This window comes from Nyctereutes procyonoides, unplaced genomic scaffold (genome assembly GCF_905146905.1).
Source record: "Nyctereutes procyonoides isolate TBG_1078 unplaced genomic scaffold, NYPRO_anot_genome, whole genome shotgun sequence".
NCBI classification, from domain to species: Eukaryota; Metazoa; Chordata; class Mammalia; order Carnivora; family Canidae; genus Nyctereutes; species Nyctereutes procyonoides.
Window position 1 is genome coordinate 4091876 of NW_026575141.1, and position 20797 is coordinate 4112672.

Here is a 20797-nt window from a genome sequence, read left to right on the forward strand (position 1 = left end):
TGAGAGCCATATTATAAACCAAAAGGTTGAGAATATTCATCTCGGCTTAGTTACTAATTTGCTGTGTCACTGAACAAGCCAGCGATCCTTTTTGTGCCTCAGCCTTCCGAAGAGACTGCCTGAAGCCAGCCAGGCCAAAAAGATGCTAACTGCCAAATCAACGGGAAAATGTAGGGGACTCAGGAACACGTAACTGAAAGCTATTGTGTAAAATAGCTTAAGAATCAGATGGTGGGACACCGAAGAGCACACCATGTGCCCGTCTTACCCCCTTGTACTGACCAGTGGGTTTCTCCCTAAGATCAAGTGGCAGGGGAGAGAGATGGGCCTTGAGGAAGAATTCGTGGTTCCCACTCCAGAGATCCATCTGGTCACCTCTCAGGTCAATCCAAGCCTAAAGAATCTAGAAAAAATCACATTTGATTCTTCTTGGTCTTTGGTGCTATTTAGGACCTCATAGGCATTTTCATTGTCTCTCTTGACAAGGCTCAGGCCTTTCAGCAGCCCTGACTGCCATCATGTCTCTGAGCTTTTGGAAGGGCACAGTCTGGCTCTTGGGCGACACTGCATCCTGCTGTCTCCTACTGATCCAGAAAGTGTGTGTCTTCAGATGGGGCAGGGACTGATTTTTTTTAACTCAGAATATTATTCCCTGATGAATTCTTAAATAAAGACTTAATAATGTGATATAAGTTGTTTTTTTTTAAATGTATTTTGGGTTTCAGAACAAGAATTTTCTCTACTTCTGACCTAAAACATGAAGAGAAGCTCAGGAGAGTCTTTAAAAACATCAGTTCATGGCATTAATTGGAAGCATTTCTTTTATCTGAAGTTGGGACTGAATCTGACTAGCTCCTCTCAAGGCTTAAAAGTTAGGAGCACAATTTTAGAAACAAGAAACTTTGAAAGTTTTCCCTTTTTTGCTGTATCTTTCAGATGCCAGGCAGAGCTTGCTGTGTTGAATCAAATTGAAGCATGCCCAGTAAAAAATAATAGCCCCTGGCTTGGGAACTAGACCTTAGTTCATTCGGAAACCAAAACGATCCTGGCCCAGTTTTAGTGTATGGAAACTCTCCAAACCACCTTGGCTAGCGCCTGGTATTGTAGAACCAGGCTGGGGAACACGAGGGCTCAGTGGCTCTCTACAATGGTGGGAATCTGCTGTTATTTCTTAGCAGATCAAATCCATGGTGAATACTAGCATACAGACTGTGTGGTCTAGTTCAGGCTGCAACATCAGCATGAATAGTTTAAGACTAAGTCCAGGAAAGTGAAAGAAACCACAAAGACTAAGAGAGTGAGGGCTTGCTTGGGTAGCCACAACAGCACATTTTAGACATTCAAAGATCATTACTTCTTTCTTCACAGTACCTCTCTGTGGAAAGATTATGGAGGAATGAAAGGAGGAAAGCCTTGACTCAAAAAAGGAAAATAAGAAAAAAAAATATATTTGTGTGTGTGTGTGTGTGTGTGTATAGTGTATATATATACACACACACACACACACACACACACACACAGTGATCATCTATACTGCCTGGGACTCCCTAGTGTTTATTGGGTGTGTACCCTTTCAATACCTTGGGTCAATACCTTCTCCCTGATTCCTCATCCTTTAATGATGCTGCATAAACCAAAAGACTGTTAATATGTGGCCCATTTGCCTACTATTAATTCTGTAAGAACAGGATAGGAAGACTTAGGGAATACTTGTACTCCATTCTGTTTTTACACTGTTCACTCTTTTTCTTCCATTAAAAACCTATCTTATTCTCTTTTTAGGTAGCAGTATAACTAAATACACTGAGAAGCTAGAAGAGATCAAAAAAAGTGAGTAACACTAGTGATCGTTTGGGATAATGGGGCCCTGAAGTTCTAGAAGTTGGTCATTAACAACCTTAACCCCATCCTACAGCTGCCACGGGCACAGAGAACGATGGGAGGTGGGCGAGCCCGGCAGGTGCCTGGGAGGATGTGGGAAATACCGTGTACCATCCCAGCCAGCTGCCGAGCTTGTTGCCTGAGGGCCGAGTTCTGCCCAACTGATCCCACAGGAGATGTTAGTGTTGGAATGTAGAATGAGCTCTCTCGTTAGGCAGCAAGTGGCCAGGCTTCTGGTTTCATTGTATTGCAGTCTCCACAGCCTTTTTCCAAGGTCATGATCTTTCCCATCTTCTTCGTTTTCTCTATGCCCAAGATAGGAATAATATCGTCTCCTCTTTCATAACATCCTTTTGCGTATGAATTAGTCAGTATTCATGAAAGACATCGAGGAGAGAAAACGAGCTTATTATTAAAGTGGTGCTATGCCTTCCAAATCCATTGCAGTCTGCTTTCCTTTGATTAAAAATCCTATTTCATGCACATCCTTTTTACAAACTAATCTTCTTCAAAGATATGCTACTAGTCACCAAATGCATTGCCTTTGCACAAAATCATAATTTTTCAACCTGCGTCCAAAGTGGATGTATAGTATACACACCAATTCCAGAATTAAAGAAGTAGAAACATCCCTTTCCTAAAATGGATTTGTTCATATCCTCAGTAGAAGAATCTGGTGCCAGGGGAGTAGTTAGCTAATGGTAGTAGAGAGGCACTCTGGTGGTTCACAATTCAGGACTTCACTCTGGTAATCTACATCTTTTGGCAAGAGAATATCACAAACCCAGAATTCACCAGAACTTCTGTTTTTATAACACAGGCCTTTTAATTTAAATGATAATGTTTCTGCCTCTCTTGATTTGCTGCGGCATTGAGAAACCCCACCAGTAGTGTGGAACTCAGGAGCAGCTTTATGCTGTGTTAGTTGTCATGTTCAGCTATAAGGGCTCATGTAATAGACATTTGTCTTTTCATGTGTAATGTCATGCTATCTTTTTCAATCTGATATATTAGATTTTATACTTTTATTATGTTTTACATTACGTTGAGTATATATATTTTAAGTATATATTGGCCATTTTAAACTATTTGAAAAAAAATCTCATCAACTCACCCATGCTTCACAGTTGTCGTCCTTAATTCATCCACAGCAGGTAAAATTCAGCTGGCTTGCTTCTGTTTGGGTTTGCCATCTCTGTTGCCTCCTATCCATTCGTAACTTACTGTAAGCTTACATGTCCACACCAAAATTTGTTCCCTAAAAATGTCCTCTTCCACCCAGGTTGCTGAACCCTGTTTAAAACATTTCTTAAAAGCACAATGTGGTTTCTCTGATATCTAAACTTCAAATGGAGCTTGTTTCTACCACCCTCTCTCCCCTTGCCCCCCCAACCACCGTCACCAAATACCTCTAGAATAGAGTCCTTGAAAATGTTTGCTTCCCTCTTTAGATGCTTTGGACTTCCTTTTATTTATTTATTTTTTGTTTTTTTATTTTTTGGACTTCCTTTTAGCAAAACAGGAGGCTCTTCTCCTCTCACCTTGTTTCACACACTTTGTGCTGATTCCCTGACTAGAATTACTTCAGATTCGGGTTTGAGATCTACATTTTGGAAGATATTTCCTTCTTTTTGCCCACTTTCTATTGTAGATGTTCTTTCAGGTCAAAAGGGAGGAGAATATTGCCTTGTTTCATGTCACCCTACACCCGTCATTTTTCTCGGGTTACCTTAGATGCCATGTCTTTCTGTGAAATCACAAACCTTGTTCTGTTACTTCCTTTGATTTGTCTTCCACTGTGAGCCTAACTTCCCTTTGCTAACAGCATGTTTTAACAGAACCCTGAAAACGCAGCATTCCTCTGTAATCTGAATATTCTTTCTACTCTGTCTCAGGAAAATGGACACTCTGTGTCTATTGACTGCTCACAAAGCCTATTCTTGGCTTCTGGTGGTTAGATGACACTCGCTGGACCCAGTGTGAAGCATCCTAGATAGTTAGGTCTCTGTCCTTTCAGTAACTCGAGAGAGCCAGACTGAGACTCCAGACTCACCGGAGAAGCAAACCTTGATAACATATCTGAAACTAGGATTTTTTGTCTCCATCCTGGAGTTTGGGAGAAGCGACAGGAGCAGAAGCTCCATTCTTAAAGCTCTTTTCGCCCTTGCGAGGACAGACTGCCAGAGCTTTCCAAGTCCTCCTTTTTTATAAAATTTAAAACTTACTAGGAAAACGTCTAGTTTGATCTTTTATCTCTGAGTAATAATGTCAGAAAGTCCTAATGATGGCTGTCCTTCTAAACAAGAACCAGGTATGTAGAGTTCAGGCTCAAATGTGCGGTGGGATGTCTAGTGCCTAAGAGACAATCCTGGAAATGCCAATCAGTAGAATATAGTAGAGCCTGTTTTTTCATTTGAGATCATTTCTGCTTAGTCAAAGGGGATTCGTTCGTGTACATTTTGTAATGGGAATGTGAAGAAGTGGAGAAGTACTTCAAATTCTGTAATTATACCAAAAGAATATCAGTGGATAAAGGCCACAGTGCAAATTACTTGAAAGCTGTTGACTCTCTTTATGGGCTGATTTATTGCCATTGTGATTTACATAAATGACTTTGGTGGGAAGATTGGTGGCTCCTGAAAGGAGGTGGTAGTTATTCCGCTGCACTTTTGAAAGCTTCTGGTCAGCCTCTTGGGTTGGCATCCTGGCAGGTCTTAGAAACTCCTTTGCATCTAGGTTTGTTACTTTGTTTTATCCATAAGAAGCTATTCTGAGAATTTTCTAGAAGTAATGGTAAGTTATTAGCCACGTTGCTCTCTCAGAGATGTCTGAAAACAGAGAAGCTTGAATTCATTGTAACAAAGAGACTTGCCAGATTGACAAAAGTCTAGTTTTTAAAGTACTGACTTTACTGACTGAGTGGTAAGGTGTTGGTCAACCAAGCTAACGTTATGCTCCAAAGAAAATTCATGGAAGTGATTAGTAACACCAGGTAACTAATTTTAAATACCTTTAATCCCTTCCTTTGTTGCTAGGAGTCTCGGTTTATGTGACTTCTATGCTGTGAAGGCCATAGTAATTATCCACCTAACCTTTAGTAATTCGGAAATAATGAGGAAGCACTTAAGGAGTTATGGGCGCCAATATAAAAAATGTTGAAGGGAAATGAAGCGTAAGGGTGGGTGGGAGTTCGATGCTGAAAACTCTTTAGAATTGGCAATCACCTTAAGGAAATTTTAAGGAAGCTAACTTTTAGCATGCCTCCGTGGGACAGATATGAGGTCAAGTGAGATTGGCTGAATTTTAAAAGACCATTCATGTGATATGAAGAGCTGTTGACACAAACAGGCACAGAAGTACTGACATTTGAGTATTTCTCGGGACTGCCAGCTCAAGATAGAGCTGAATAAGTATTGATGTTTCAAAATTTTTTTTTTAAATTGTGGTTAAAAAAAAAACATAAAATTTACCATCTTCACCATTTTTTTAAAAAAGATTTTATTTATTTATTCATGAGAGACAGAGAGAGAGAGAAAGAGGCAGAGACACAGGCAGAGGGAGAAGCAGGCTCCATGCAGGGAGCCCAATTCAGGACTCATCGGGTCCCCAGGATCACACCCTAGGCTGAAAGCAGCGCTAACCCGCTGAGTCACCCAGGCATCCCATCTTCGCCATTTTTAAGTTTGACACTGCCGCACAATAAATCTCGGGAACTCTTTCATTTTGCAACACTGGGTGGATTTTTAACCAAAGTGGAGTTGCCGAGAAAGTGATAGAAAAGATTATCAGGACCAGGCAAAACCCTGGTTTTGTGCCCAGCATGGTACCCCCGAGACGAGGGTTGTCCTGTGTGTCTCCAGCATAATTTGTAACCTCAGGAACAGAACCGTTCTCCCTACAGGGCAGAGTTAGAATAATAGGGTGTGAATATCTTACCAGCTGTTTGACCTGGGGCAACTGAGCTTCTCTGGGTCTCTGTCCTCATTTGCAAAACGCGGAGGTTTATTCCCTGCTCTGTTCTGAAAAGGATTTGAAGTGGCTTACAAAAAAATGCATGCAGCACAAAGGTGGGCAAAAGAAAGACAGCAGAGTAAAAGGGAAAAATGGTGAGTGGATAGAATAAATGCGAGGAGTGAAGTCATTAAAATAAATGCAAGGGATAAAGTTACTAGACAGAAAAGGACAGCTTGTAAATTCAGCTTTAGGCTTCCCACCAGCCAAAGCAAAGGGCGGGGGAAGGAATGAAGAGATGCTTAGAATGCCTGGCACACTTAATTTTGAGGATACTATGACAATCAAATAGGAGATAGTATAGATAAAAGCATATACATCATTGGAAATGGCACTATCTAACTTGAGGACTGGAAAGAATGAGTACTCTAAGACAGAAAAACATTCCTAGAGAATTATTTGTCCCATCTTGCATTTCAGATTATAGATACAGAAAGGATGAGCTCTTCAAGAGACTAAAAGTTACTACCTTTGCCCAGCTGGTAAGTTATATTTCTAAATTCCAGGCAAGGTAATGTTTGCGGATGGGTTTCTTCGGATTTTTCACATTTCACCTGTAGGAGGACTGATGTATGGTGTGTGTGCTCATTCAAGGGTAATATGAACAGTCTTCTTCTTTTTTTTTTTTTTTTTAAGATTTTATTTATTTATTCATGAGAGACACACACAGAGAGAGAGGCAGAGACATAGCAGAGGGAGAAGCAGGCTCCCTGTGGGGAGCCCAATATGGGGACTTGATCCGGGACTCCAGGATCACGCCCTGGGCTGAAGGCTGGAGCTAAACCACTAAGCCATCCAGGCATCCCAAGAACAGTCTTCTTTGATAAGAACTTTATAAAGTGAGTGTCTGGGTGGCTCAGTGATTGAGTATCTGCCTTTGGCTCAGATCATGATCCCGGGGTCCTGGGATGAGTCCCAAATTAAGCTCCCCACAGGGAGCCTGCTTTTATAAAGTAAAATGTACATTCTACCTTTAAATCATCACACTTGTTTAATTTTTCCTTGCACGCTTTATTTATTTATTTTTTTAATTTTTATTTATGATAGTCACACACACACAGAGAGAGAGGCAGAGACACAGGCAGAGGGAGAAGCAGGCTCCATGCACCGGGAGCCCGACGTGGGATTCGATCCTGGGTCTCCAGGATTGTGCCCTGGGCCAAAGGCAGGCACCAAACCCCTGCGCCACCCAGGGATCCCTCCTTGCACGCTTTATTTAATTTGATATTTAGAATCTAGAATTCTGGTCTCTGGATTATTTGGCCATGTTTCTCCATGAAACCAGGTGCTTGCTCTTCCACAGCTGAGCTCTTTTCTGCCATAGGCCATTTTCTTACTTTGGGAAAGTCACTTTCTTCTTTCATTTGAAAATTACAGAAGAAGTATCTCTCTGGCCCTCAAACATGAGTTTCATTGATGTACCTCAAGGTGGATCTTGGATCTTAGGAAATGAACAGTGAAAAGTGCTTATTTAAACACTGTGTGTAGGTATACAGCATTGTGATAAATATATTCATAATTACATTTATTTTTTCATTGCACATGGAATTGTTGAGTCAATTCTGTCATTGTAAGTTTTGCATATTATGTTGAGACTGAAATATAGGTGATTGTCATTCACTTTTATTGTCCTAAATTATCCTTTTGGTCTTTTAAGTTTATCATGTGATGTTTTAAATAAATTTTTTTGTTTTTTAACCATCATCTCCAGCATAATTAACACTCCCAAAGTAAGGAGGCCTGAGATTTAGTCCCAGTGGAGGATGCTGACAGTTCTTTAAACTAAGAGATCTTTGATGTTTGATGTTTCCTCGTCTTTTATAAAAGACAGAATTGCCTCTGCTTAAAGACAAACAAACATACACGCCATCTACACGTTTCATTCTTTCTTCTATCAGGTCATCCAAGTTGCTTCCCTATCTGATCAAACACTGGAAGTGACAGCTGAAGAGATTCAAAGGCTAGAAGGTAATGAGAATTGAGGATGTGGGGCAAATAAGCAATTGACCATTTGACTGAAGTACTCACCCTGTCTGTCTTTGCTGTTGTGTTCACAGGGAATTGGGACTTTGATGGATCTATTTGTAATTAGATGGCTACTCTGAGAAATGCTATCTGGTGCTTTAATTGTTAATTCTTATTTCTTTTTCAAAAGCCATCTGGTTTTCTGGCTCTAACATTTGTAGTTTTAAATGTTTTTGATGTGTTTAATATACTAATTACTTCTTTTCCAACAAATATTTTTAGTGCCTTGGATATACACACAGGTCATAGTATGTAGTGCTAAGAGACTACAAAGGTGAATGAATAATGCACAGCTCTGCTTACACAGAGTTGGTAGCCCCGTGTGCACTCGTGCACACACGTGTGTGTTGACTGAGGAAAATGATAACAGAAGCACAAAAATCACAAACGTGTCAGAAATTCATAATGGAGGACTGGAAAGAACCTATCTTTTGTCAAATGTATATGCTAAACACTTCCCTCGAGTTTTCTTATTTAATCTTATGAAAAATTCTAGAAGAAAAATACACCTTAGAGATGAGAAGCCCAAGCCTCAGAGGTTAAATTACTTGCCCAAGGTGATACAGCCAGTAAGGAATGGGCACAGGATACAGATCTACAGGTGTCCAGTAACCACCAAAGTCTTTACTGTGGGAGTTCTGAGGCTGGAAAGGTACTTTCCAGGCATAAAACTGAGGTAGGCTTTCTTAAAGCTTTTATACTGGGGCATAAAAGAGGGTAGAATCTCTACAGGTGCAGGTTAAGGGTGAGGTTCTTGCAACCTGAGCAAAGGTATCTGGGAGAGAATGTAAAGGTCCAAGCGAGTTTGGGGTATATGTCACCCAGCCTGGTGGGCCATCTAGGGGAGGCCTGGGTGCTGGGATGGAGATGGGGCTAGGAAGGTAGGCTTCTAGCTCCAGCTTTCCTTCCTGAAACATTGAGCCAAAAAAAATCTCTTAGTACTGTCGTGAAAAGAATTCACAGAGTTAAGGTCTTTATTTTATCCTGAGGTACTCAGCCATCAATGCGTGGCTCTTTACTGAAGGGACATGTGTTTTGTAAAGGTTGATATAGGCCAGGAATTTGACTTCTGATTTCGAGACAAGTTTCTCAGGAAGTCCAAACCCTGGTTTTGTGCGACTTAGCTGTCATTTCCCTGGCTTGTTTTTGTTAGGGAGGATAAAGAGCATCTGACAAAGACAGGAATTTATATTTGACAGATGCCTCTCACACGGCAGAGAAGTAAGGGCTCTTTGTAACAGAGATAATTGAGTCTCCTCATAGAACTACTCCCAATTTTAACCTGGTTATATAAGTACCTGGATTTGGTCCTTTAATTCATTGCAATTGCAGCACCAGAACATATGGGCACATGCAATTTTCTCTTCTGAAATGAATTTGCACAGCAAAATAGGCTCTTGTAAAGTAGGACACCATAATGTGTGAGTAATATTAGTGTTTTTCTAGTGCTCTACACAGAATAATAACTCACTCAGGAATGCCTGTGGAACAGATTGTATGCATATTGGCTATTTTTGAAGGAATAAAAAAATCTCCTTTTGTAATGTGTATTGTTTTTTCCTGACTTAAAAGTGTATCTCTAGAAAATTAGAAAACTGCAAAAAATATATAAAGAAGAAAATTATAATAATAATCCCTGTTAACATTTTGCTGTGTTCCCCCAAATTCATACTCTTTGTGTATGCTTTTGAATTGTGCTGTTTCAAATTAGCATTTTATCATGCAAACTATCCCATATCATTAAATGGACTTCACAAGCCGAATTGTGAAGGTTGTGTTGTCATATAATGCCTGTCCTTTGGATATACCATAATTTAATTATTCTCCTATTGGACATTATAGCTTTTTAAATTTTTCACGTTTATAAAACAATGCTGTAATGTAAATACATACACGTTTCTGTGCTTCTGATTATTCCCTGAAGATAAATTGCTGCAGATGGTCGAAGGGTGGAACCATTTTAAGATGCTCGATGCTGATTCCACATTATCTCCAGATTGGTTCTTCCTGTTTGCATTCCCAGAGAATAAATGAGAGGACCTGTTTCTCCCCATCCTAGCCAATGCTGAATAATTATCATTTTTGCAAGTGTTTGCCAATTTGATAGATGAAAAGTGGTATCTAATAATTTTCTTTTGAATCTTCCTGATCGTGAAATTGGGCTGTGTGTATGTGTGTGTTTATTGGTCATACCTATTTTTTCTTCTGAGACCTTACATGTCCTTCCCCATTTTTTTTCTTATGGAACGTTCATCTTTACTGATTTGTAAAAGCTCTGTGTATTAGGATATCCTTAAACAGTGGAAGCCAATACAGCCTTGAAAGTAAATGAGAAAAAGCTTTACTTAATGATTTGGAACAGTTTTCAAGCTTTATCATTAAGTAAAAATAAAACAACAATACAAAAAACCAGAGCAGTATGAATGGCATTCTCCTGATATGTAAAAAGGGAAGGAAATAAACTATATGCAAAAGTCCATAGTTGTTTTATTTCTGGAAGGAGACAGAAATAAGTGAAGGTAGTTCCCTTGGGAGAGGAGGCCTGAGGGCCTACGGGTCTGCAGTGGTTTCTATATTAATGTTTTTATCTTTGCATTTTTACTGTGCATATGATCTTTTTTCAATTAAAGCACTAGTTAATTAAAAAAACCTCTTTCTAAATTAAGTATATTAACCTTTTCTCATGCATCTAGGTCATAGAGATTTTTCCTAATTTGTTACTCACCTTTTAATTTTCTTTGGGTTGGTTTCTGACATACACGAGGTTTGCATTTTTACATGATTAAATCTATTAGCCTTTCCTGTTGTGTTCTCCTTTATTGCCTTAGACCCATCAAATCCAAAATAAGATAAATTATTCACCTATATTTTCTTTTATTAGTTTGCTTGGTGGTTTTGTTGTTGTTGTTGTTGTCCCCCCCCCCCCCATCAATCTACTTATTAATGTTTTGGTATATGATGTGAAGGGGTTTTATAAATTTGATTTTTCAAATCTAGATAGTTGGCACATTATCCCACCACCATTTATTTATTCAGTCACTCTCCCTTTACCCACTGGTTTATGATGTTACCTTTAACATATGTATTAGCTTTTTATATATATATTCTGGGATTTGTTTCTGTGTTGTCTTTTATATTCCATTGTTCTGGTTTATGGCCCAGCATTGTTTTTGATCATTTATCTTTGCAATATATGTTACTATTCACTAAGGCATAGTCTCCAAATTACCCACATGTATGTATGTGTGTGTGTGTGTGTGTATAAAAAGTTTTTTTTTTCCTTCTCATCTTTAAAATCCTTTTAAACTTTTCAAAAATCCCATTGGGATGTATTAAGGCTAAAAATTAAGTTTGGAAAGGATTAATATTTCACTTTTTTTTTTAATTTTTATTTATTTATGATAGTCACAGAGAGAGAGAGAGAGGCGCAGAGACATAGGCAGAGGGAGAAGCAGGCTCCATGCACCGGGAGCCCGATGTGAGATTCGATCCTGGGTCTCCAGGATCGCTCCCTGGGCCAAAGGCAGGCGCCAAACCGCTGCGCCACCCAGGGATCCCTAATATTTCACTTTTAATCACCGAGTCAGGAATGTGAAGATACATCACTGTCTTCATTTGAGTTTTCTTTAATATCTCTTAGGTAAAAATTTTTATAAGACTTATAAAGGACTTAAATTTTTACAGGTCCTTTACATTTCTTAATAGGCTTGTTTTTGAGGAGAGCATATCTTATATATTTGCAGTTGTTACTGTAGATGAGATGCTCATCATGTTCCTTTCTAATTGGCGTATAGGAAATATAGTTTGCCTGTTAGTATTTCTTTTTTTATCTAACCACATACTTATTTCCCTTATTCTTATAGGATTCTCCTGAAGTTTCTAGGTATATCATATGCAAAATAAATGTTAGTATCCTCTTTAATAACTAGGTCTTTTATTTCTATTTCTTCTCTTACGGTACCAGTTAGAACAGCAAATTCTCAAAATTTTTTGGTACAGTCTCCCTCCACACTCCTAAAAATTATTGAGCACCTCAAAGAATTTTGGGTTATGTGCATTATATCTATTAATACTTAGGGTATTAAAATTTTTAACCGAGAACTTAAAAACATTTATTTACTATTTTGTTTATACTAAATCCTTTGCAAACATAAATAACACTTTTATGCAAAATAGCGTATTTCGAAAACAAAAAAATTTTTTACCAAGCCTGGCATTGTTTTACATTGTTTTGTAAATCTCGGTGTCTGATTTAATAGCAGACAGCTGATTCTCATGGCTTCTGCAATCAATCTGTTGCAATATGCTCTTTGGGTTGAAGTACATGAAGAAAATCTGGCCTCACACAGACCTGTAGTTGAAAAAGGGATAATCTTTTAATAGCCCTTTCAGGTAATTTTTGGACACACCTCTTTGATACTACACCAAAACTTGACAATTTGTAGCTTCTTAAAGGTAACTTGTAACAGAATCTGAAACCATATCAATGCACGTTTCATACCTCTGTTAAATTAAGCCCACTGGTCTGTCTTGTACTTTGAATTAATCTTTTTACCCATGCGTGATTTTATAACATCATTCATCGGTCACTTGGAAGAGATTGATTCACCAAGTTATGAAGATCTTCCAAACATTGACAAATTTCATTCATTACCCAGTATCAAAAAAATCATATTTGTTAATCTAACCACCTATCTTATCACAAAAGTCATTAAGTACAAGGAAAGCAGTCAAGCTCCTGATGGCAGACACAGTTTCCAAAATTCTGATTTTTGTTCAAAATTGAATCATTACAATGATACCATCAGTTGTTTTCCTCGAAATGACAGTTCACTTAGATCATTTTTGAGAAAATGTCTGCCACATGCACAAGTCTAAGTAACTATAATTTTTCTGTCAGTTTTCCTTCCAAGTAAAAATGGTGTTCAGGGCAAAAGCAGGAATAATCACACTAATACCTTCCCTTGAGACATCGAGAGGTCTCTTGGTATGTAGCAGACTTGCTGGATGTGGACTCCCCATTTCATCACACAGAATATTAAAAAGATGTGTACTTAAAGATGAGATTTAATAGAATTATGATTATGGCTCCATCAGGGACTTTTAAAAATGTGACTGCTGTATTTATTAACCGAGCACGTTCATGTTGGTGAAAAATATGACGATCACTAATAAAACTTGGTGCCTCTTCCCTGATTGTTGCGGCAGCGCTCACGGTTTTAGCCACCTTTACTTTTGTACAAAAGCACTTTTGTACTTTTGTAATCCAGATATCAGCACAGTAAAGAGACCTTGCGGGTTCCCCTGAAAGGGTCCCAGGGACTCCTGGGGTCCGCAGACTACATTTTGAGCACATTATCTGTTAGAACTTCTGGGACAATTTAATAATCGTGACTGCTGCACAAAGTGAATAAACTCTGAGGTCAAATTTACTTATGTATCCACTTGCAAATCTTAGACAATGACTCTGCTACTTCAGAGCCGGATGGGGAAGTCGGTGCCAGGACCAATGGGAAAGGGAGCCCCGGGGAGCAGTCGCCAAGCCCCGTGCAGTTCATAACCAGTGCGGGAGCTGGAGATTCCAGTCGCTCGACCCTGCAGAGGTACGCTGATCGAATTTGTGTTCTCCCAGCATTTTACTTCATATGCATCTGAATACCAGTTTCAGTGATTTAATCATTCTAAAAACAGACTGGCAGTAGTCAAGTCCCACACTTTCACCCCGCCCCCCCAGCCCTTCTATCTTCTCTTGATATAAGTGCCACCATCTGAATCTTTTCACAGCATCTTAGTTAAGGTAAGAATACATTGATAGGAGAGCATTAATTTTCACTCCTTAACTCCATCCTTCTCAGCCTTCTGTATGCAGGTTTGCTATTAGGACTTAGCTTTACAACCACTATCTTTTGATTCCCGCTCCCGCCCCCTTTTCTGTCTGCTGCAGCTTATAATTACCCTGTCTGGAATCAGAAGAAAAATAGAGTGCCATACGCCATGCTCTGATATTGCACAGGTGCAAAGGAGCATGAAAGCAGCCTTTGGTGTCCGTCTTCAAACTGGTCGTGACTGGTCCTTTCTGCATAGACTATAATGCAACACTTTCTCACAGATATTAGGTGTTGATTATAAGATGGTGCTGATTTTCGGCACACAACTGTCCCTTCTACTGGCAAAACAGTTGTACCAGAGAAACTGTGTCTGCAGAGAAAGAATTGCTATCATCAGTACCACTATTTCTTTTATAACTATTTGATGCAAAGACTCTAAAATTGGAATTAGCGACACAGACCAACAAGACTTCCATTAAGGATGCAGTTTCACAGGACACCTGGGTGGCTCAGTGGTTGAGCACCTGCCTTCGGCCCAGGGCGTGATCCTGGAGTCCCAGGATCGAGTCCCACATTGGGCTCCCTGCATGGAGCCTGCTTTTCTCTCTGCCTGTGTCTCTGCCTCTCTCTGTGTGTCTCTCATGAATAAATAAATAAAATCTTAAAAAAAAAAAAGATGCAGTTTCATAGGAAGTAGATTTTCTTCTCCTTTGGTTCAATAAAATATGCACTTTATGGCATCTTTCAGATTTAAATGCAGAATTGGATTTGCAGTGCTGGGTGTGCAGCCATTGGTGCCCACCAGTGTGTGGTCTGGCACGCATGTCTTCCTATTTGCCTGAGAAAGGCATCTTCTTCCTATTCCAATCCAGATATTTCACTATTTGCCATTTTGTTCATAACACCCACTCCTTCAATTCATGTTTTTTGCCACATTTTGCCTGTAATCTTAATATGGCAACCAATTTTACAACCTCTGAAACAGAACTGTCGTAGCAAACTCATTCATTTGTTTCATCTGTCTCATTATATGAATGCCACCAAATCTAAAAGCCTCTTCAACCTCCACACTGTAACCTATAAACTGGGAGTAAGTACAGATAACCATTGAAAACATTAAGGTTCAAAATACGGATAGGTAGCTGTGTAAGTATATGAGACACATCAAAACATTATCATTGTTTTATGTTACATAATGTATATAGGAAGTCTTCATTTTTCTTGTCCTGTCACCCTTACTCTTTCCCCTTCTGCTCTGCTTTCTTACATGCCTTACAATTCCATTAGATTAACTGTTGGCCTCTTTCTTTTGCTGAATGCTGTCCTTTTTGCTGGAGGTGGCATGTGTCCTATAGTTTCTGCCCCTCAGCCATGTTAATGACCTAACATTCTCTGAAAGGTGAGTATGGATGGACACGTGGGTCCCTTCTTCGGGGTCCAGTGTGATAGAATAGGAATCCATACGGTCCTGCAACAGTCGAGCATTCAGAGGCAGAACTGAGACACCATATACATTTTCCTTTTTCTTTGAAGTATCCTCTGAAAAGACACTGAGCACTCTCTGGCTATTCTGAAGAAGCACATTTGACCTTGAAGACACTCACCCCTAACTAGTTTCTGCCGATCTACTTTTCATCTCCTTTTCACTTGCAGCGTCATCAGTGGTGTTGGGGAACTGGATCTAGACAAAGGGCTAGTGAAGAAAGCAGAGCCCAACACCAAAGACAAACCTTATCCCGACTGCCCCTTCCTGCTACTAGATGTGCGAGACAGAGATTCTTACCAGCAGTGCCACATTATTGGAGGTAAGAGAGAGGAAGGCGTTCTGGTGTCTCACTGCCAAGAACAGAGCCCGTTCTGGAGTCCAGGCAGGCTTGAGCCACATCCCAGAGTCAGCAGTTAAGGACATTTTATGTTAGCCGGATGCATCGTGGGAACCTGGAAGTTGGCTCTACGGAAATGCTCTCAAAGAGGGTGGCGACATTCTCAGGTGGCTCTGGGGCCCAGTGCTAATAAATGTCAGAAATGATGACATGAAGCTTCGTATTTTGTTCATAGCATCCTGTTTCTTTTCTGTCCAAAAAGTATTTAGGTTTATGGTGCGTTGATTTTGCAAATATGTTTCTTTGAACTCTTAGACTTTAAACCATTCAGGAATTTGGAGCCAAATTGTACTGAGAGCTACCAACTTCCTAAGCTTTTTTCTTCTCTTTGCAGCTTACACTTATCCAATTGCAACTCTGTCTAGAACAATGAACCCTTATTCAAATGACATTCTTGAATATGTATCCTTTGTTGCATTTTAAGGAGTTGGGTCGTTTGAGGACCTGAAGAGTCAAACTTATCATGAATCATGCTCCTAAGGAAAAAACCTCTCTAAAGGACCTTTGCTATTAATTAGCTCACTTAGCATATTTTAGAATTTGGATTCTCAGCTATTGCTGAGTATCCTGGCCATCCTGGCAGATGCTTCCAAGCCATCCTGCAGTGGGCCAAAAAAACATTAGGTTAAAGGCTGTGATCTGTTGAGAGTTAGTTCTAAGATTTTTTCTCTCCAGAAAGCTTTCCCAAGTAAGACCTAAGTAGTAAATTTTTGTACTTCTGTTTTAAGTATTTTCCTTCTTAAAATTTTACTTTTTTTCTCCTAAAAATTACACAAATGGAAAATAATTTAAGCACTGAAAAACAGAAAAAAGAAGATTGATAATCACACAATTGAACAACTCCAATTATGTTTTTCACATATTTTATTTCCGATTGTCTTCTGTGTTCTTTTTAACAAAGTGAAAATCATACTGTATATATAATTTAGCATTTTGACTTTTCCTCAGTACAACATATTTCCCCATGCTAACACAAGCTCTTTGTAAACCCCATTTTTGATGTAGTGCATTCTCTTATCTTACTATATACCACATTGATTTACTAAACTCTTCCTCTCTAATGGGCTTTTAGGTGGTTCTCCCTTTTTTACCATCATAAATAAGGCTGCAGTGGAGACGTGGGACAAACAAGTTTTCTGTCTCCTCACCTGTGAAATGGAGATTGTAATACCTTTCAGGGTCGTAAGAATCAAAGAGCTAAAGTGTGTAAACTGTGGAACTAGTGCCATCGTGGACCATGATATTAGTTTATAAAAAAAATAAAAACAAACAAAACCCCACCAACTCCTGTGGTTTCCATGACAGGAAAAAAATCCAGTAACTGCTGGTGTGCTGGGTAAGGAGTGGGGTTGTCCCATCCTCTCTGAACTCAGGAAGGTGAACCTTGACATTTCTTTGTTCCATGGGGCGAAGGGGCGGGGTGGGGGGTGCCGTCTCACAGTTTAATGTAGTCCAACCTTAACTCATGTAACTCTTAGAAAAATGCCCATGGCAAGGTCATCATTCTGTACGACGATGACGAGAGGCTGGCCAGCCAGGCGGCCACCACCATGTGTGAGCGGGGATTTGAAAACCTCTTCATGCTTTCTGGAGGTGAGTGGGCTATATTCTGCTCAGGACAGATATTTGGGCTCACAATCCTTCAACCCCCTCCCCTATCACCCTTTTCCTGTCCACGCTCAGATTTTAGAATTCTGGAAAGAGTGAAAACCATGCTGGCTGCAAGGGGTCAGGAGTTATGTGAAACTTCCGTTAGCTCTAACAGCACATGTTTTTAATTCCTAAAATAATGCTGTTGCTTTAGGGCTCTGTGAGAAAGCTGTAATGCTGAAGAGTGGAGCAAAAGGATTTCTGGTGGAATTCTCAGAATCCCGCTTAACCACTGACATGTTCTGGTGTAATTTGCTTAATGGTGAAGCAGTTAAGATTTCACGTCCTTGCGTTGGCTTGGACCCGAAGACCAAAGATGAGGAGACATGCAGCTTCCTTTCCAGGTCTTGCCTTAGCCTCACCATGTTAATGCTGCTTTTTCTGATCCTCTTCCACACCTAGGTCTAAAAGTCTTAGCTCAGAAATTCCCAGAAGGACTGATTACGGGTTCCCTGCCAGCATCTTGCCAGCAGGCCCTTCCTCCTGGCTCTGCCCGGAAACGATCCAGCCCCAAAGTGCCACCCCCACCAGCTGAGAACAAGTGGAGATTTACCCCAGAAGACTTAAAAAAGATAGAATATTACCTGGAAGAGGATCAGGGTCCTACGGACAATCCTAGTAAGATATTTTGACCTTTAGAGATAATGTTTTCTGTAGAACTTGGAGATTTGCAGCTTTGACTATCACCTCATCATGTGAAAAGTTTGATCTCTTATATTCAGGTTCTTAAAATATTTGCAGGGGGAGGGGCAGTGTGCAGGTGCTATGTGGGGAGAGGTGGAAGCCGAGGTGGTGACCCCAGGTTGTGGGAAGAATTAGATGTTGCACATAGAGAAAGAGAAAGGATTTATCAGTCAGATAACGTGTATTTCAGGCAGAGTTGAGGGGCTAAACTGAGGTGCCCAGATTCCCTCTCCGATGAGTTTTGTTTCCCCTCTGCGGCTTCTGGGCACCTTGAAACCCCACCCAGAGTTCCCTTGGGCACACCACTTTCCTTTCTCTTTCCCCTAATCCCTCCTGTAACCGGCTCCAAGAAGGAATGAAGGCCAGGCCAGGTTGGTTGGGGATAACCAAGAGCGAGGAAAAAAAAAAAAAAAAGCTCTCTAGGCTTCCTTTCATCCTTGCACATTCCCCACCTTCAAGTTGATCTCAAGGATAAAGAGTAGGTTTTAGCCTAAAGTAGACGCTGAATAGGATTTCATTAGCTTAAAAGTGGTTGTACCCTAAGACTTCATTAGCTTAAAAGTATACTTGGCAGGTTGTGCCTAGAGTCACTCTTGCAGCTCTGCGCCTTGCTTTCTTGCTCCCTTCAGGCCGGCTGAGCCACGCTAACGCCTCCGGAAGAGACTCCAAGGCTCCAGGCCCCCGCAGCGGTCAGACCCTCCCGGCCGGGGGCCCTGGCGGCCCCCCGAATGCCCGCTCACTCAGCAGTGGCCACCTGCAAGGCAAACCCTGGAAGTAAAGACTTTGTCTGTCTTAGATGAATAAATACTTTTCTTCTCCTTTCGGAATCCCTGAGCAGTTCCCAAGTTGGTCATTTTCAGAAACTGCTGCAGAGGACAGACCACGCACGCCATGTGTGACAGGCCCTCCTCCCTCTGCCCAGGTCCAGCTCCTTTCCTGCATCCAGCTCACAAGGAGTTTTACAAAAAACCAGAGGCATGACAGGCTCTAGTGTCTTCCTTGTTGTTTACAGAATATTTAAGTTCTGAAACTGAGTAGAAAAAAAAGAGTCTAATTTTTTAGGCCTTTCTTTTAAAATAAGGTCCAGCCTGTATTGGTTGATGTCCAGCATTGTTTTATACATTCTTCATTCACATCTTGTGCATTCTTCCCAACCAGTTCTTTTTCACTCACTGTTCTGGGTTTCATGAAGGTTCTGTGAGGCTGGTGCCTGGAGCGTTGCTCAATGTTCAGGTTTGGTTGAGCGACTCTCACCCTCCTCAAGTGTTCCTCCTCCCCGGATGTTTTCCTGAACCAGCACCCTGACGATGTGTGCTCAGCTGCCTTCACACAGGGCACGAGGGCCCCTCCCAGGAAAGCCCGTCCACTGTGTGGGGCTGTGAAGGGCCGGGAAGCCCTCCCCCTTCCCCCTTCCCCCACTCCGCTGCCCCCCTCCCCCCCACACCTGCCCCTCGTCTGCTGTCAGTTCATTGGTGGTAAACTTCCATTCCGGCTTCAGTTGGTCCATCCGGTCGGTCCATCCTAGATGGATCGGAATTACGGCCACTTGAAAACATAGCTTCAGTTGGGCAGCGGCCGGCCCACAAGGTGAGGACGTGTCCCGGTCCTCCATCAGGGCTGACAGTCCCTTTGAGCCCCAGCTTAAAAATACAGTATTAGTCTAATTGAGTAATTAGTGCAATTTCCTGCTTACTTTTCATTCTCATGACTGAGCTGTGATTAGGAGGTTGTGATTATAGATTCTGGTTTAGGCCAGAATTTTGAATCAGCATTAATTGAATTGCTAGGTGACTGACATTCATTCCATTTAATTGGGGGGAACAAAAGACCGCAGGTAAGGATGAGGGACTCCGAAATGATCAGGCAAAGGGAAAGAGCCTTGTTAATTTTTATGGTCTGTGATCTGCAGCTGTGATAAGGGACCAAGGAATAAATTGCGCCCTTTGTCATGGCAACCAGCTTCTGAAAAGCCAACTGAAAATTGCCTATCCTTAGGTGGTTCCTGCTGCCGGGTAAGATTTGCCTTAACAGGACTATTTTTCTCTCCACCAAAAAAAAAAGAAAAAAAGTACTGCAGTATTTCTAGCGTGGGGGGCTGTGTTTGTAAGAGAAATAAAGGTAATGAATATCTCATAGAGACATATGGAAAAATAACTTTCAGATTCAGCCCAGTTCTGTTTTAGTGTGTTTATTCTTCTCTACTTGATTTCCAAAGTGCAACATATTCCGATGCTTTAGAAATCAAACAAACCAGGGACATTGTTCAGATGTCAAGCCGTGCCCAATTTTCCACAAGATTCAAGAATCTTGTATAAAATGCAGCCAACGTACACATAGCTTTAATGAGGAGCCTGTCATGTTTCCCCATAAATTTATTGCCTGAGAACTTAGTTCAGCCTTTTGCTAATGCCAGAATGCTCTGGCTTTTTATTTTCTTTACGGCATAGATTTTAAAAAATGCAAATTTTTCCACACTCCACTTTCTCCTGGCATGGACAAGATTTTCAGCCATTTATGACGCATATACATTTCTCTCTGTAACAAAGTTCTGTTTATGCCATTTTAAAGTTGACTAGTCAGGAGTTTAGATTTCCCCCACTCAATTCTACTTTGAAAACAATGGTAGTTCCCCCTTTGTTCCTCCTCTGCATTCCGATCACCAAACCCCCTTAGAGTGTTAGAACTTACTGTATATACGTGGAAGTCACTGTAGCCAAACCTCTTAGAATCGCTGTGCATTTAGCTGAGACATCTGGCGGGTTGAATATATTTATGTGTGTTTCTCCATAGTGCTTTGCCTGTTGGTAAGGATTTTAAATAGCTACCCCTCAAAGA

General features: G+C 40.7%; 1 protein-coding gene across 2 annotated transcripts in view; it reads left to right on the forward strand.

Annotated features, from left to right (window-relative positions):
- Positions 1 to 20128, forward strand: part of CEP41 (centrosomal protein 41) — a 50642-nt gene extending 30514 nt beyond the window's left edge. The window contains exons 3-11 of one of the 2 annotated variants that reach the window (XM_055307414.1): positions 1783 to 1830; positions 6313 to 6374; positions 7791 to 7860; positions 13376 to 13520; positions 15399 to 15550; positions 15963 to 16030; positions 17107 to 17221; positions 17681 to 17896; positions 18592 to 20128. In XM_055307414.1, the coding sequence (XP_055163389.1) occupies positions 1783 to 1830; positions 6313 to 6374; positions 7791 to 7860; positions 13376 to 13520; positions 15399 to 15550; positions 15963 to 16030; positions 17107 to 17221; positions 17681 to 17896; positions 18592 to 18740 (1025 nt within the window). In that variant the 3' untranslated portion in view covers positions 18741 to 20128. The remainder of the gene's footprint in view (positions 1 to 1782; positions 1831 to 6312; positions 6375 to 7790; positions 7861 to 13375; positions 13521 to 15398; positions 15551 to 15962; positions 16031 to 17106; positions 17222 to 17680; positions 17897 to 18591) is intronic. The other variant, XM_055307415.1, reaches the window with a different exon arrangement.
- The last annotated feature ends 669 nt before the right edge of the window (positions 20129 to 20797 follow it).